We start from the raw sequence: 13,539 nt of genomic DNA on the forward strand, positions 1-13,539 counted from the left end.
AGTTTTTATTTGGCTTTATTTTGTTTTCAGGAATCCTTAATTATACATCTTTTTACAAATATCAGTAAACAAATGTTGCAAAAATGTAGTGAATTTTTTTTACTTGTCTTGTGCTTGACAGACATTATAATGTGCAATATACACTTACATATATATTAATTATTCTTCGCTCTCTTTTGCATTTTAGAGTAGCTCACATGGTGCTAGTATTTCCGTAAGCAGAACAAAATAATTAAATAAAATAAGAAAGAAGAAGAAGATGCTAGCTAATAAGAAATAAATAATTTGAAAGCATTTATTATATATAGTTAAGATAGTACGTGCGCGTTGATTGGTTTAAAAATGTGCTTTAATAGTTAACGAAGCACAGTGTTGACACCATCTTTGAAGCCAGATCCTGCGCCGGTATATATATATATATATATTTTTTTTTCGTGAATAAAATTCAATACCGAAATAAAGTTAGTGACTATATAATAAAACGAATAAAACAGCTTTTCCGTGCACTGTTCAGTGATAAAGCACTTAGGAAGCGCCGTAAGCACGTCACTTCCTGAGTGCTTTATTACTGAACGGAGCACGGATAAAGCTGGGGTTTTTTTTCTTAAATAAATTACATAGGCATATAAATTGTATCGACCATTGAGTTCCGAGGAAATTTTCAACGTGCTGAGTGATTATAAGTGTCTGTTGGATACAAATGTGCTTCTTGTCTTTAATAATTGAACAGGCAACGATTGGGGATGTCATTATCTGTGGAGATGAAGGATAGCAATGGTAAACAATAGGTAAGAAACACATTTTCTGTTTTTTTGTTTTTTGCTTTTTTTTTTTTTTGCTTTTCTTTTTTTTTTTTTTTTTCCCTAACCTATGAATATATTAATTTCCAATATATATGTTGATCAAAACTGGTAATGAGATCCGTAAAATTAATTTATTGATTAATACTAAGCATAAAAAAGTACTCTCTGGTTGATAGCACATGACGGACAGTGTTTGCCCGTATTGATATATAGATTGTAGGCTGGTAATGAGATTCATTCAACTGATAGATCGACAGATAGATTCTTTTTCTTTCAATATCTTCCCTACCCTCCCCCCCTCCCCCCCCCCCCCCCCCCCCCCCAACCCTCGGTATTGCCTTACCTTATTTACACCCATATAACTCTACCCTCATCGTGATATGGCTGGACCATGTCTTTGGTCGTATCCTGATGTACCTCGCAATGATAGCAGGATTGACATCGTTCTTAACAACAGTGCTCCTGTCGCTGTTTCCTGAGAAGATCTTCCCTTTCTCGTAGTCTTCATAGGTGCTGTTATCTACACTATATTGCAGGCCGTAGCTTTTGACCCATTCGTCCTGTAATGGGCCCCCTTGGGTTACAACCCCTGTCACCTTAGCAAGGGTGCCTAGATCGACTTGAAACCACTGATTGACATCAAGAGTCTTGGATGCCCATGCTCCACGGCTATACACACCGTTTGGTACAAAGTTAAGTCTCCCGGCGGCTGGTAGGAACCAGTCTGAGAAAATGCTTGAGGCTGTAAGCTGTTGGTTTGGAATTGTCCTGTCTTCGATTCCAAGTGAGGAACTAGTATTGCAACTAACTGAAAAGATAAATATGAATAAGTAAAAATCAGCGTTTTTACGACTTGAATACACCTTAAGCAAATGGAAAAGAAATATTTATTTTCACACATTTCTTGAAGTCATATAATAACCAGCATTATATAGACCCTATGAATAAAGCCATGCGCAGGGAATACTTCTTTATACTCAGTTATTGCAGTCATAATAACCAGCATTATATAGACCCTTTGAATAAAGCCATGCACAAGGAATACTTCTTTACACTCAGCCAGTGCAGTCATAATAACCAGCATTATATAGACCCTATGAATAAAGCCATGCTCAAGGAATACTTCTTTACACTCAGTTATTGCAGTCATAATAACCAGCATTATATAGACCCTATGAATAAAGCCATGCTCAAGGAATACTTCTTCACACTCAGTTATTGCAGTCATAAATAACCAGCATTATATAGACCCTATGAATAAAGCCATGCTCAAGGAATACTTAAATTACTTACGGTTTTCGCATTCTTTGCCGGCGAACCTTTGTCTGCAGTGGCAGCGATAGTCGTTAACCAGCGTTATGCAAACACCGCCATTCTTGCATCTGGGAATGGCACACATACCCTATAAAAATAATATATTTAGTCTGGTGGTTAGGCGTTTTACACTAAATAATTTTCATTAAGAATCTATGTAAAAAAGAGACGAGATGAGATGATAGCTGGAGTCTTACGCTTCCATCGTGCTCTCCTAACTATCCGCATGCACCATCAATACTAGATTTACCCACGCTTAGAATTGACCATTGCTTAAATTTTGTCTGTTGCCACGAAATTTCGAATTTGTCTGGTTTTTACGGACAGCCGCTCTTAAGCAGCTGTAGTTAAAGCTGGTGTCGTAAATTTTTAAGAAAAAAAAACACTTTCCGATATTTTTCGATTTTGATTGTGATTGGTCGACTGGTTTGATTATTTGAATGCTGAAAGAGGCGTCCATAATTTAAACGACGTTTAGCAGAAAATCCAACGAAAGGAAAAAAATAAAACAGAAATAAATTAAATAAATGAAAAGCAAAATTGGAACAAAAAGTTATTAGAAAGGAAAAAATATATATAAAAAGAAAGAGACACCGCTTTATCATGAGTAAACAAACAACGTACGTGTTAGTTTACATGAAACAGTTTTAGAGGAGTTTTAAAGACTGCAATAACTGTGCATATTGCTACCCCACAAATCACAATCACGAGTGAGGATCTTAGTGTACCTCCGAGCTGAGATCAGACCGTTGTACCAGGTGACAATCCCTTACTCTTGTGAGCAGGTTATCACTGAGTGAAGATACTCCGGATTTTTATGCAAAGAAGACATAATAACATAACATTTCAAAATATTACCGCAAAGGCAGCACCTTAAGTCTTGTCAGTCATTTTAAACAACAAAATGACGCCCTTTACTAACTCAACAACCGCGTGGCGGTTAAAGGGGAGAGATTCCTTAAGGTCCTATTCTAGGGTTTATCAAAAACAATTATAATGAATTTATATTAAAATATAAAAAGTATTTGCATCAAAACGAACTCACCTCTGCGAAGCGTCGCAAGTGGTAATGATAGATCTGAGATAGCATTAAGAGCCCGGAAGAAGGCATTGCTAACTCTCTTAGAAGAATGCATTCCAACAAACCATCTTGCTTCTTTTGATCAGCGATGTTCATTGACAAACATTCTGGCAAACGTGAGCAAGTAATGAAGCAGTCAATGTCATCTTCAACGAAAATCGTTTGAATTACATTTCCCAACTCAAACTTCCTGAATGGAAGTTTATCAAAATACGGTCCTTCAGAACATCCACTTTCGCAGAAGCGAATAAAGAATGAGACCAAAAGACTCAAAAACGCGATTTGACTTTCAAAAACCATTGGTTTTGTGATTCTTTAGCGAATAATTCTTTCCAAGCTGAAACACAGAACTTGATGGATGCGTCTTGCTCTAACTAGAATTGAAATGAGGTTTCATTAATTTATATTAAGCCATACGTATAACTTGTTTACTAATAATGTGATTTGAACAATTATTCTTTTCGAGTGTATTAGCGAATAAGTAACTATTTATGCGGACATTCTTTTTGTTTTTTCTGACTTTCTTTCAGAAATTTTAGTTAAATTCAATATTTTCACTAAGTATCTTGATATTAATAGTTCCTTGAAGCGATGGTCTTTATTTGTGGTGAAGAGAACTGTGGGCGATAGCAGCGGCTGCCTTTTATACCAAGTAATGAAATAGCTCGGCCTAGCTTTGAAAGGGCTTACCCTTTGAAGATATACACCTACTTGCAAGAACGAAAACAAAAAACAAAAAACAAACTTGCAAGAACGTTGTCATACGATATTAAATTAGTAATTTAGTGAGAAAGGAATACATTAAAAGACAAGAGAAAAAGTTCAGCTTCAGTGATCTTCTTTTAATATAATTCTTATCCCACTAAATCACTAATGTTCTATTTTCGTATGACAATGTTCTTGCAAGTAGGTGTATAAAGTCATTTGTCCTCCTAGCAATAAAAAAAATTGCTAGCTCTTCTATCGATAATCGAGGATAACTACATTATGTACAGCTACAGCTATTTCATAAAAGATTGAATACTGAATAATGAATACTAAAAAGTGCATTGTGGGTCATATATTTAATTTTCATTTCAAATTAACGAGACCCTCAATGACCTTTGGTTTTGGAATGCACTACTCAGTATGCAGTATAATACGAATACATATCATTTTAAAAACAATAAGAAGAGATAGAAGAGAAAGAAAGGAAAACCGCGAAAAAGATGAGAATAAACGAACGAAGAAAAGAACGAGATAAAAAAGGTCTGAAATATATAATTAAAGAACGCAATATTCTTCTAAATTTATTTTTTTACAAGTATGCTTATTGAATGTGGATGACGCTGTTCTAATGCACGTTGTCCTAAAAACCATTTTAATTAAGGACTGCTACCAGTAAAAACAGCACAGTAAGAGGTGAAGATTATTATGATATAGCATTTATTGAAGGGACATATTTCGTGTTCTTTGAATTTGAGAGAGTGGAAGTGATTATGTTACAACCATGTGCTATAGTAAGAATGGCGTGACAGCTAGCGATCATATTACGTGATTGATATAGTATTACTATTACAAAAATTTCAATTAAAGAGGAAAAATAGTGAATGCGACGTACGTATGTCAAGGAATTACTTATGTTGATTCAGACTTCCATTAAACGAAGGACAGCTACCAGTAAAAACAGCACAGTAAGAGGCGAAGAAAATCAATAACAGAGATTGAAGGAAATTACAAATAACCGAAATATTTTATTTTTCCTTCACTCTTTCTTTCTTTCTTTCTTTCTTTCTTTCTTTCTTTCTTTCCTTCCTTCTTTCTTTCTTTCTTTCTTCCTTCCTTGCTTCCTTCCTTGCTTCCTTGCTTCCTTGCATCCTTGCTTCCTTGCTTCCTTGCTTCCTTGCTTCCTTGCTTCCTTGCTTCCTTGCTTCCTTGCTTCCTTGCTTCCTTGCTTCCTTGCTTCCTTGCTTCCTTGCTTCCTTGCTTCCTTGCTTCCTTGCTTCCTTGCTTCCTTGCTTCCTTGCTTCCTTGCTTCCTTGCTTCCTTGCTTCCTTGCTTCCTTGCTTCCTTGCTTCCTTGCTTCCTTGCTTCCTTGCTTCCTTGCTTCCTTGCTTCCTTGCTTCCTTGCTTCCTTGCTTCCTTGCTTCCTGCTTCCTTGCTTCCTTGCTTCCTTGCTTCCTTGCTCTTGCTTCCTTGCTTCCTTGCTTCCTTGCTTCCTTGCTTCCTTGCTTCCTTTCTTTCTTTCCTTCTTTCTTTCTTTTTTTCTTGGCAGAGATTATATTTTTAGTTACTTGAATGAATTTAGTTCAAGCTGAAAATCAAGCATTTGTTCGCAAGACACAAAGATGAATTGAAACCAAAGAATGCATGAAAAGAAGACGCATCATCAATGAGTACATTAAAGAAAATATTTAACTGCCTAACCTATTTCTTCGTAATTCATATCAGTTTATTATCCAACTATGTGTTAGAACTGCAAGCCAGCAAATATATGTATGTATATGCATCATTCAAAATCACAAATGTAACTTGACTTAATTTAGAGTTTGAAAGGCTTAAGCCGACCTTCACATTATATATAATTAATATTCAATTTATACCCCTCTTGATGCAAGAGTAACTTATTTATTCCCTTTTGGGTTGCCTCTCTTGCACCCTCCACCTATCTCCTTAAAGTGCCCCTAATGCATGATTACAGACCACATTGTCATAAACGCGTTTTTCAAATTTTTTTTCGGTTTCAAACGAATTTCTGATATTTTACGGCACAAAAGTGTTGGCAAAATTCTCGTATCCACACACTATCGAAATTTCAGTACCGCTTCGAGGAGCCTGAAATTTTGTATAGACTTACGTCATCGGGGTGATACACCAATTTTTTGTGGACCAAGAGTGCTGTTTTTAAAAGTTTTAAGAAAGAAAAAATGCCGAAATATTGAGGTTTTACTTATTGTACGAGTGAATCCAATTTGGAAGAATGCGCAAGTCTTTCACTTTTGGAACGTATCACCCCGATGACGTAATCGCACCTGTCCCCCGCACGCGCGGTCCTTATACGAAAAGGCGCGTTTTCAAAACTCATTTAAAAATTAGAAATGCATCCAATTACGAAAAAGTTTTGGATTTTTGCATTTTTATAAATATATCTTCAACTCACATAAGGTCTGTGATTAGGCATTAGCGGCAATTGAAACTCTATGGTGTGAAATAAAAACCTTTTAACAAGTCCTTGAATTGAAGGAAATCAGATAAAAAATGTATTAGATTAACATTATGTTTTCTTGTCTATTATCTTGAAAAATCGTTATCAATAGCTTATTGCGAATAACCATGAGAAAAGAATACTTTTTTACGTTCTGTATCTTATTTGATATATGTACAAATGTATACTACAACCTTTTTGCAATCAACTGTATATACTTATTTCAATAAAGTTAGTCACCAAAAACCTAGAAAGCTGTGATCGCTGAGAATCATGGGAAATGTTTTATATCCAACGAGTAAAGCTTTTGACAAAAACTGCAGCAATTGAGGATGCTCAGAGGAGGTGAGACTGTAACTGGTAGAAGATCTCAAGTCCATCAAAGGTTAAAACATGTATCTAGCCATAATCCTTGTCGGTCTCAGCTTTGTAGCTTTTCTGGTGAGTAACTTGATTGAAATAAGTATATATAATATAGTGAAATAGAAAAAAGTTTGAAAAGAATAAAGAACAAAAAAGTATTCTTCTGTAATGAATATCATATTCAAACAGAAAAAAAAAAAAAAAAAAAATTTTTCAATGTTAGTACACTGTGGCTCTGTGAATAACGCTGTTCTAATAAGTTCTGTTTGAATTATTCATCGTAAAGACTTCTGCCAGTAGAAACAATACAGTAAGAGGCGAAGAAAATCAATTTCAAAAGAAAACGTGAATGCGACCGACGTATGTCAAGACATTACTTATTTTGAATTAATTCTTATATTGAATTTATTCGATTCTTTGTTTCACGACTCTGGTTCTTTCTTTCATGCTAGATTTTTCTGTCTCTCTCTCGTCCGTAGATCACGAGACAGATCCACGAATGTATAGAATCTACTTCTACCAATTAAGCGGAATAAAAACTGTAAAAACACTTTATCAGTTACACATGCATGTATTTATAGATATTCGTATAATAGTTTGTAGTTTTTATTATTTTGTACAGCACAAGCAATTCAGCTCTTTGACGTCTGCAAGGTGATGTTTCTCTATCTATTTATCCATAGAATACCCGCAAAATGTAAAACACCTGCTTTCTAGAAACTATGCCTCGAAATTATTTTCAAGACCAAACTTTTTTGAAATTCAAATTCAAATATAAAAACATTGTCGGTCCGAGATCTAAATTGGGAGGATCTGAGACTAAACTGAGTTTTCGTTGTTTTAAGTTTTTCGGGCTGAAATATTAAATATCACATATCTAACTCAATGGTCATGCTTCATATTCCAGAATTTTTCCAAGAACTTTAAGACAGTCAGATGCAAATACTTTTGCGTTACTAGATTTGGGTTTTTTTGGAAACCAGGTATTAAGAGTTGTGTTGCGGCAGTGCCTTCGCCTCCCTCACCTCTGGATTCTCGATTTCGATTCCTGGACTCAGGAAGGAAGGAAGGAAGGATAGATAAAGAAAAAAGAAAAAAATAAGAAAAAAAGAAAGGAAGAAAGAAGGCAGGAGGAGAAAAAGAAGGGAGGAAAGAACGAACGAATAAATACCAAAGACAGAATAAATAAAAGTAGAAAAAAGAAACAAGGAAGAAAGGCAGGAAAGAACGAAAGAACGAACGATTGAATACGAAGGATAGAATGAGTAAAAGAAGGATTAAATTTATAGGAAGAGAAAAAAACAAAGAGAAAGAAGCAAAAAGGAAAAAGAAAGGGAAGAAAAATGGATTGTTGAAGTACGCCATCAGGTTCGTGCAAAAAAAAGAATATAAAAACACTAACCTTTAACAAGCGATGCACCGAACAAACAGGAGATGAGTAGAACCCTGAAGTCCATGTCGTCAGTGACCAACTGACTTTCACCTGTGTAGTTCGTTAATTTATCTCAAATCATTATGTTCAATACTTGATAAACCTTTGAAGTGTAACTGTGCAGAGATTCATTGTCATTCTTCGCGCAGAAACGAATAAAACAATGCACGACGTGGGATCAAAGAATTTTTTTTCCAAAGAAAAATTGTTTATAGGTAAACAAGCTACTTGCGATCTTCTTCTAATGTATGAGTCAATTCCAAAGGTTCTCATCCCCCCTCCCCCCCCCCCCCTTCGAGCATTTGACTTTTTGGGAAAAAAATTGGTCAAATTCCCCACCATGCGGGCCAACAAAATGATCAAATGCTCCACCGTTCAGGCTCCACTAAGTGGTCAAATGCCCGCCCCTCCAGTCCGATGAATCTCTATTTTTACCTAAAAAGTATTAAATTGAGCCTTTATACATCCAACAAGTTTCATGCTAAGTACCTTTTGAGATTGTTTTGTTTTATTTTTTATTTTATAATAATCGAGACTTGAAATTTTTGAAAATTTGGAATTAGAGTAAACATATTAATTGTTTTGGACTCCAAAAATTTATCCTCATCTACTCGTTCTATACTGTCATCTACATTGAAAAGTTTTGCTTCTTTTTCTTTTTGATTCCAAGCTTTTCTTTCCCTGTTTTTCAAAGAAGCGACAGTTAAGTATAAGACTGTATTTTGAAACCAAATTTTTGTACAGTGGCGATTCAATTTCAATGAGATCGTAATCAATTCGAAGTTCAACCTTTCTGTTGAAAAGAGTGCGCAAAGTACTAATCCGCCAAAAAAGCTTTTCTAACTTCTCTTGTGCCATCCCAGAATTTTAAACAAAGGTATTTAGATTTTTTTTTAATTCACAGGCGAACCAGAGTCCTCTAAGCAAGATCCAAGCGTCAAATTTTGCAATACGCTAATTTATGAAAATTAGATAAAATTAGATATATTTGAGTCGAGTCAAAAGTCAAATGCCCACCCGTTCGGACATATATTCAGCGTCAAATTCCCCACTCTAATACAGAACTTGACTATGGTCAAATGCCCGGGGTATTCCCGTTGGGGGGTGGGGGGGTGGGGGGTGGGGATGGGAACCTTTGGAATTGACCCATACATCTCCATAAAATCTTTAATCGTGTGGTTCACGTGCTTTTTCAGTCCGCGCCCCTTATTATTATTATTATTATTATTATTATTATTATTATTATTATTGTGCTATTATTTTTGTGCTGGGCCTATGGACACAGTACATTTGTTTTTGGTGAGTTAGGTATGATTAGAATTTAGTGTTACGAACATGAAACCTATGTCGAAGATGCCATTGGTGGACCTCGTCATGATTGACATTGGTGAGACACGAGGTGAAAATGCACGTCGAGACACGGAGGCGTTGAAAGAGGTTGAAAATATGTGGTTTTGGTGGTAAGAGTGCTTTAATCCAACTTACTTTAAACTTAATTTGGTAGTATTCTAAGCAGATAATTAGAAACTGGAGCTAAATTAGAAACTTAAAGTGCGATTTTTGTTTTTTGATACAACTCGAATTAGTTACGTAAACAAAAGATTATAAATGGACAGGCCAGGAATTTCTACTGCGTCATTGATGTAAAATAGTACTCGCACGAGTTTTGTATTATTTTATTAGCTAGAAAAATGATATTAGGTTTGATTAGCAAAACATATTTATTTCTAGTCGAATATTTTTATGAAAAAAAAACGTATTTCATGCCGGAAGCTTGAATGAGGGCGGGCCAGGAATTTCTACTGCGTCATTGATCTAAAATAGTACTCGCACGAGTTATATGTTATTGTATTAACTAAAGTAATGATTTTTGGTTTTGGTTAGCTAAACTTATCTATTTCTAGTCAAATATTTTTATGAAAAAAGGGGTTTTCATGCCGAAACCTTCAATGAGTGGGTGGACGAGGAATTTACTGCGTCATAATTTACATAAAAGAGTACTCACACGAGTTTTATATTAATGTATTTATAGATCCTTTCAAGGTTTCCGACGCCGTATTGTTTGGGGGGCAAATTTACTAAGAAGCGTAGGGAAAGAGATACGTTTTTCGCAATATTTCCATTCTGATGTTACCCTGCGAGCAGAGTCTCCTTTACCTTCCCCCAAGAGAGAGAAAGGAAAGAGACTTCTTTCCTTTCTCACTCGGGGGAAGGTAAATTTTCGAGACCAAACTTTTTCTGTAGATGGAGAATCCTCTGTTTAATGTTTTGTGTGGTGTTTCTGAGCCGATGGAGTAGACCATAACACTGGTTTCTCAGAGAGACGGAGGCTTGCTTTGGGGTTTGCGACCAAGACTCGTTTATGCTGGTTCAATTTGACCGTAAAAAAATCTTGCCTCGACGAAAAACGTATCTCTTCTATCAGCATTACAATATATTTATATATTTTAGTCAAACCGAATCCACGGACTTTCTTCTCTCTTATAATGACTAAATCCCAAGTGATAGTCTTCTACTCTATTCAAAGTATCCAATGTGCCAAGCACATTTGACACGTTTTCCAGTGTCAAAACTTGTTATTTTTACTACTATTATTATTATTATTTTTTTTTTTATTATTATTATTATTATTATTTACACAGCAAAGATATCAAAAAATGGTTATTGGAACAGATTGAGCAAAATACCACAAGCAAGGCATTGTTTGCCGATGCAGAAGCATGTGATGACATACTTTTATCGAGTTCAAAATAATGGCGAATCAGTGTCTAAATATTCACAAATACCAACGGTAAAGTAACGAATGCACAATTAACTTCTGAAACTCATCAAGAACTCGTGAGGACAAAACAAAGATAATTACTAGCACGAAGGAGGCATGGAAATATGATAATAATTAGCATAAAATTTGGGCAACTTATGCTTTGAATTTCTCCAATGATTATTAATAGTTTGAGAGGCCATATCAAGCTTGGATCACCTCGATTTTTCAACTAACTTCTCGGTGTTTGGAAATCGGATGAAACACTCTCACGTGTTTGATATCAGTACTAATTCGACAATACAAACCTTTGAATGGACGGAATTCACTGGTTTCTTCCACAACCCATAAAGCATTTTGATTTGGCTCACTTGCATCAAATTTGAGGAGCACTTTGCATGAACACATGTACAATAAAGGACAACAAGCTATTGTTTTTATACAAAGTGCCCCTCAAAGTCGAGAATTAAGAAACCCGTCAATAGACGCCATCTTGGAAATGTGTCTCTTAAAACAGCCCTGAAATGCACTGCAGTGCCAACTCGACCCAGTTTTTTTCTTCAACCTCGGAATGGCTAATTAAAGCTTATCAGTTAAGGATTATTTTTTTAAATGAAATTGATAAAGTATAAACATAACAAACAGCTAATTAGAACGGGCAGGATTTTTAATTTCATCGCTTTTAATACAAAATACACGTTGGGTGATATAACAAGGGACTGATGACAAATCCTTTCAGTCTAGTCAACCAACATGGCGTCAGTGAAACTCAGCAAGCGATTGTATGTTTATGAGGTGTTTATTGGTCGGTAGAGATAGACTATTTACCATGAATAGCGTCTGTTAAAGAAAGGTTTCATGTTGAATAATTCTAATATTTTTCCTTCCGAAGTATTTTTCCGAAGTATTTCCTCATCTAAAAAGGGTGTTTCATATACTTTATTTTCTTTCTCATTTTAGAGAAGCTCACATAGCCATGGTGCTAGTATTTCCAAAAGCAGAAAGAAAAATCAATAAAGAAAATAAAGAAGAAGAAGAAGAAGAAGAAAAATAAGCTCATAAGAAATAAACAGCTTGAACGCTTTATTAATTACATATATAAAAAATCTATTGAAACAGTAATGATGAAAAGGTAAATTATACACCGTGAAAAGATGAAAAAACTTACTGACGTTTCGGACGCTAGTCCTTCGTCGGAGTAAAAGAGAAAGAAGTGGTAGAAAGGAGTGTATATATGATAGAATAAGACAAAAGAAACCAATGAGAGCAAGGTAGGCAAGGAAACAAAAACAAACAATCGAAAGACAAAAGAAAAAAGAAAAGGTTAGTTGAAAATAAAGCGTTCATTAATCCCGTTGGGACTAAGAGTACCCAATAGGTGAATAAGCCGCATTTCTTTGGTCTTGCGACAATCATTGTTGCCGTTAAGCAAAGAAAGACCGAAAACAATGAAGTCAGAAAGAGAATGGTTAGCTAGATTAAAATGGCGGGAAACTGGTTTGGTGGGATCGTTATTGCGAATATCATAAAGATGATTGCAAATGCGATCACCAAGACGGCGGCCAGTCTCGCCCACATACAAAAGATTACAGCGGGTACATTTAATACAATATACAACATTAGAAGTGGTACAAACAAAATGGTCAGTGATTTTAACAGTTGATTTAGGACCGACAACAGAAGTGTGAGAGGCTATGTGAGGACAAGTATAACAACGTTTACGAGAACAGCGAAAAGTACCAGGTTCTTTGTTAGAGGGAAGAACTCCCTTGACCAAGAAAGAACGGAGATTACGATCACGTTTACAGGAAAAGAGAGGGCGGTTGTTGAAAATAGCAGAAGTGCGAGTATCAGAGTCAAGCAGAGAAAAGTTGCGGTTAACAATGGGTTTGATGGAAATGTTAATAGGATGATACGTAAGAGTGAAAGGAATGCGGTCATTAGAGGGACGAGTGTGAGGAGTGAGAGCGGTGGTACGATCAATAGTAGAAACTTTACGAAAGGCGCGATCAATAACATGAGCAGGATAATTACGCTTAAGGAAGAAGGAACGCATCTCAGAACATTTAACAGAAAAATCAAGATCATCACTACACAAACGACGAAGACGAAGAAATTGCGAGAACGGAATAGCGTTAAGAGTGTGCTTAGGATGAGAAGACGAGTAGAGTAAATAAGAATGAGAGTCAGTAGGTTTGTAATGGACACTAGTGCTAAGACGGTCGTCATTAACACTAAGCAAGATGTCAAGGAAAGTGACTGATGTTTCACTAACCTCCCACGTAAAGTCTAAGGCAGGGTGAAAAGAGTTAACAAAAGAGATGAAAGAATCTAAGTCTCTACGCGAACAAGAAGTAGCACCAATACAATCATCAATATACCGTCCAAAAGACTCAGGTTTAGGTCCAGTATATTGTTGAAAAACAAGGTTGTTCAGTCTTTACCTACTTATATTAAGGATACTAATCACGCTCTTAGTATTTTTAATGATTTTCGCTTTCCTGATAACTCTTCTAAGCTTTTGTTTACTATGGATATCAAATCTTTGTATACTGTTATTCCTAATGATGAGGGCCTTCGTGCTCTTCAGCATTTTTTCGA

At 35.7% G+C, this 13,539-nt stretch overlaps 1 protein-coding gene across 1 annotated transcript; it reads right to left on the reverse strand.

Moving 5' to 3' along the window:
• Window positions 1-8,210, reverse strand: LOC148912490 (EGF-like repeat and discoidin I-like domain-containing protein 3). Its single transcript, XM_089027738.1, has 5 exons — window positions 8,148-8,210; window positions 3,163-3,572; window positions 2,097-2,205; window positions 1,147-1,611; window positions 1-753 (listed from the first exon to the last, which is right to left on the reverse strand). The coding sequence occupies exons 2-4, from the start codon at window positions 3,496-3,498 to the stop codon at window positions 1,148-1,150; spliced, it is 909 nt and encodes a 302-aa protein (XP_088883864.1). The 5' UTR covers window positions 3,499-3,572; window positions 8,148-8,210; the 3' UTR covers window positions 1-753; window position 1,147.
• Window positions 8,211-13,539: the final 5,329 nt, after the last annotated feature.

The sequence above is a fragment of the Actinia tenebrosa genome, unplaced genomic scaffold, assembly GCF_029948245.1.
Source record: "Actinia tenebrosa isolate PJP-AT-01 unplaced genomic scaffold, QUT_ActTen_1.0 PGA_scaffold11__36_contigs__length_13525064, whole genome shotgun sequence".
Taxonomy (NCBI): domain Eukaryota; kingdom Metazoa; phylum Cnidaria; class Anthozoa; order Actiniaria; family Actiniidae; genus Actinia; species Actinia tenebrosa.

Excerpts from the sequence above, each read along its gene's own strand:
- LOC148912490 (XM_089027738.1), bottom strand. The coding sequence starts at position 3,498 with ATGGTTTTTGAAAGTCAAATCGCGTTTTTGAGTCTTTTGGTCTCATTC. Across the intron at positions 2,206-3,162 it reads ACTTGCGACGCTTCGCAGAG|GGTATGTGTGCCATTCCCAG; the intron begins GTGAGTTCGTTT and ends TTATTTTTATAG. Across the intron at positions 1,612-2,096 it reads CGGCAAAGAATGCGAAAACC|TTAGTTGCAATACTAGTTCC; the intron begins GTAAGTAATTTA and ends TTATCTTTTCAG.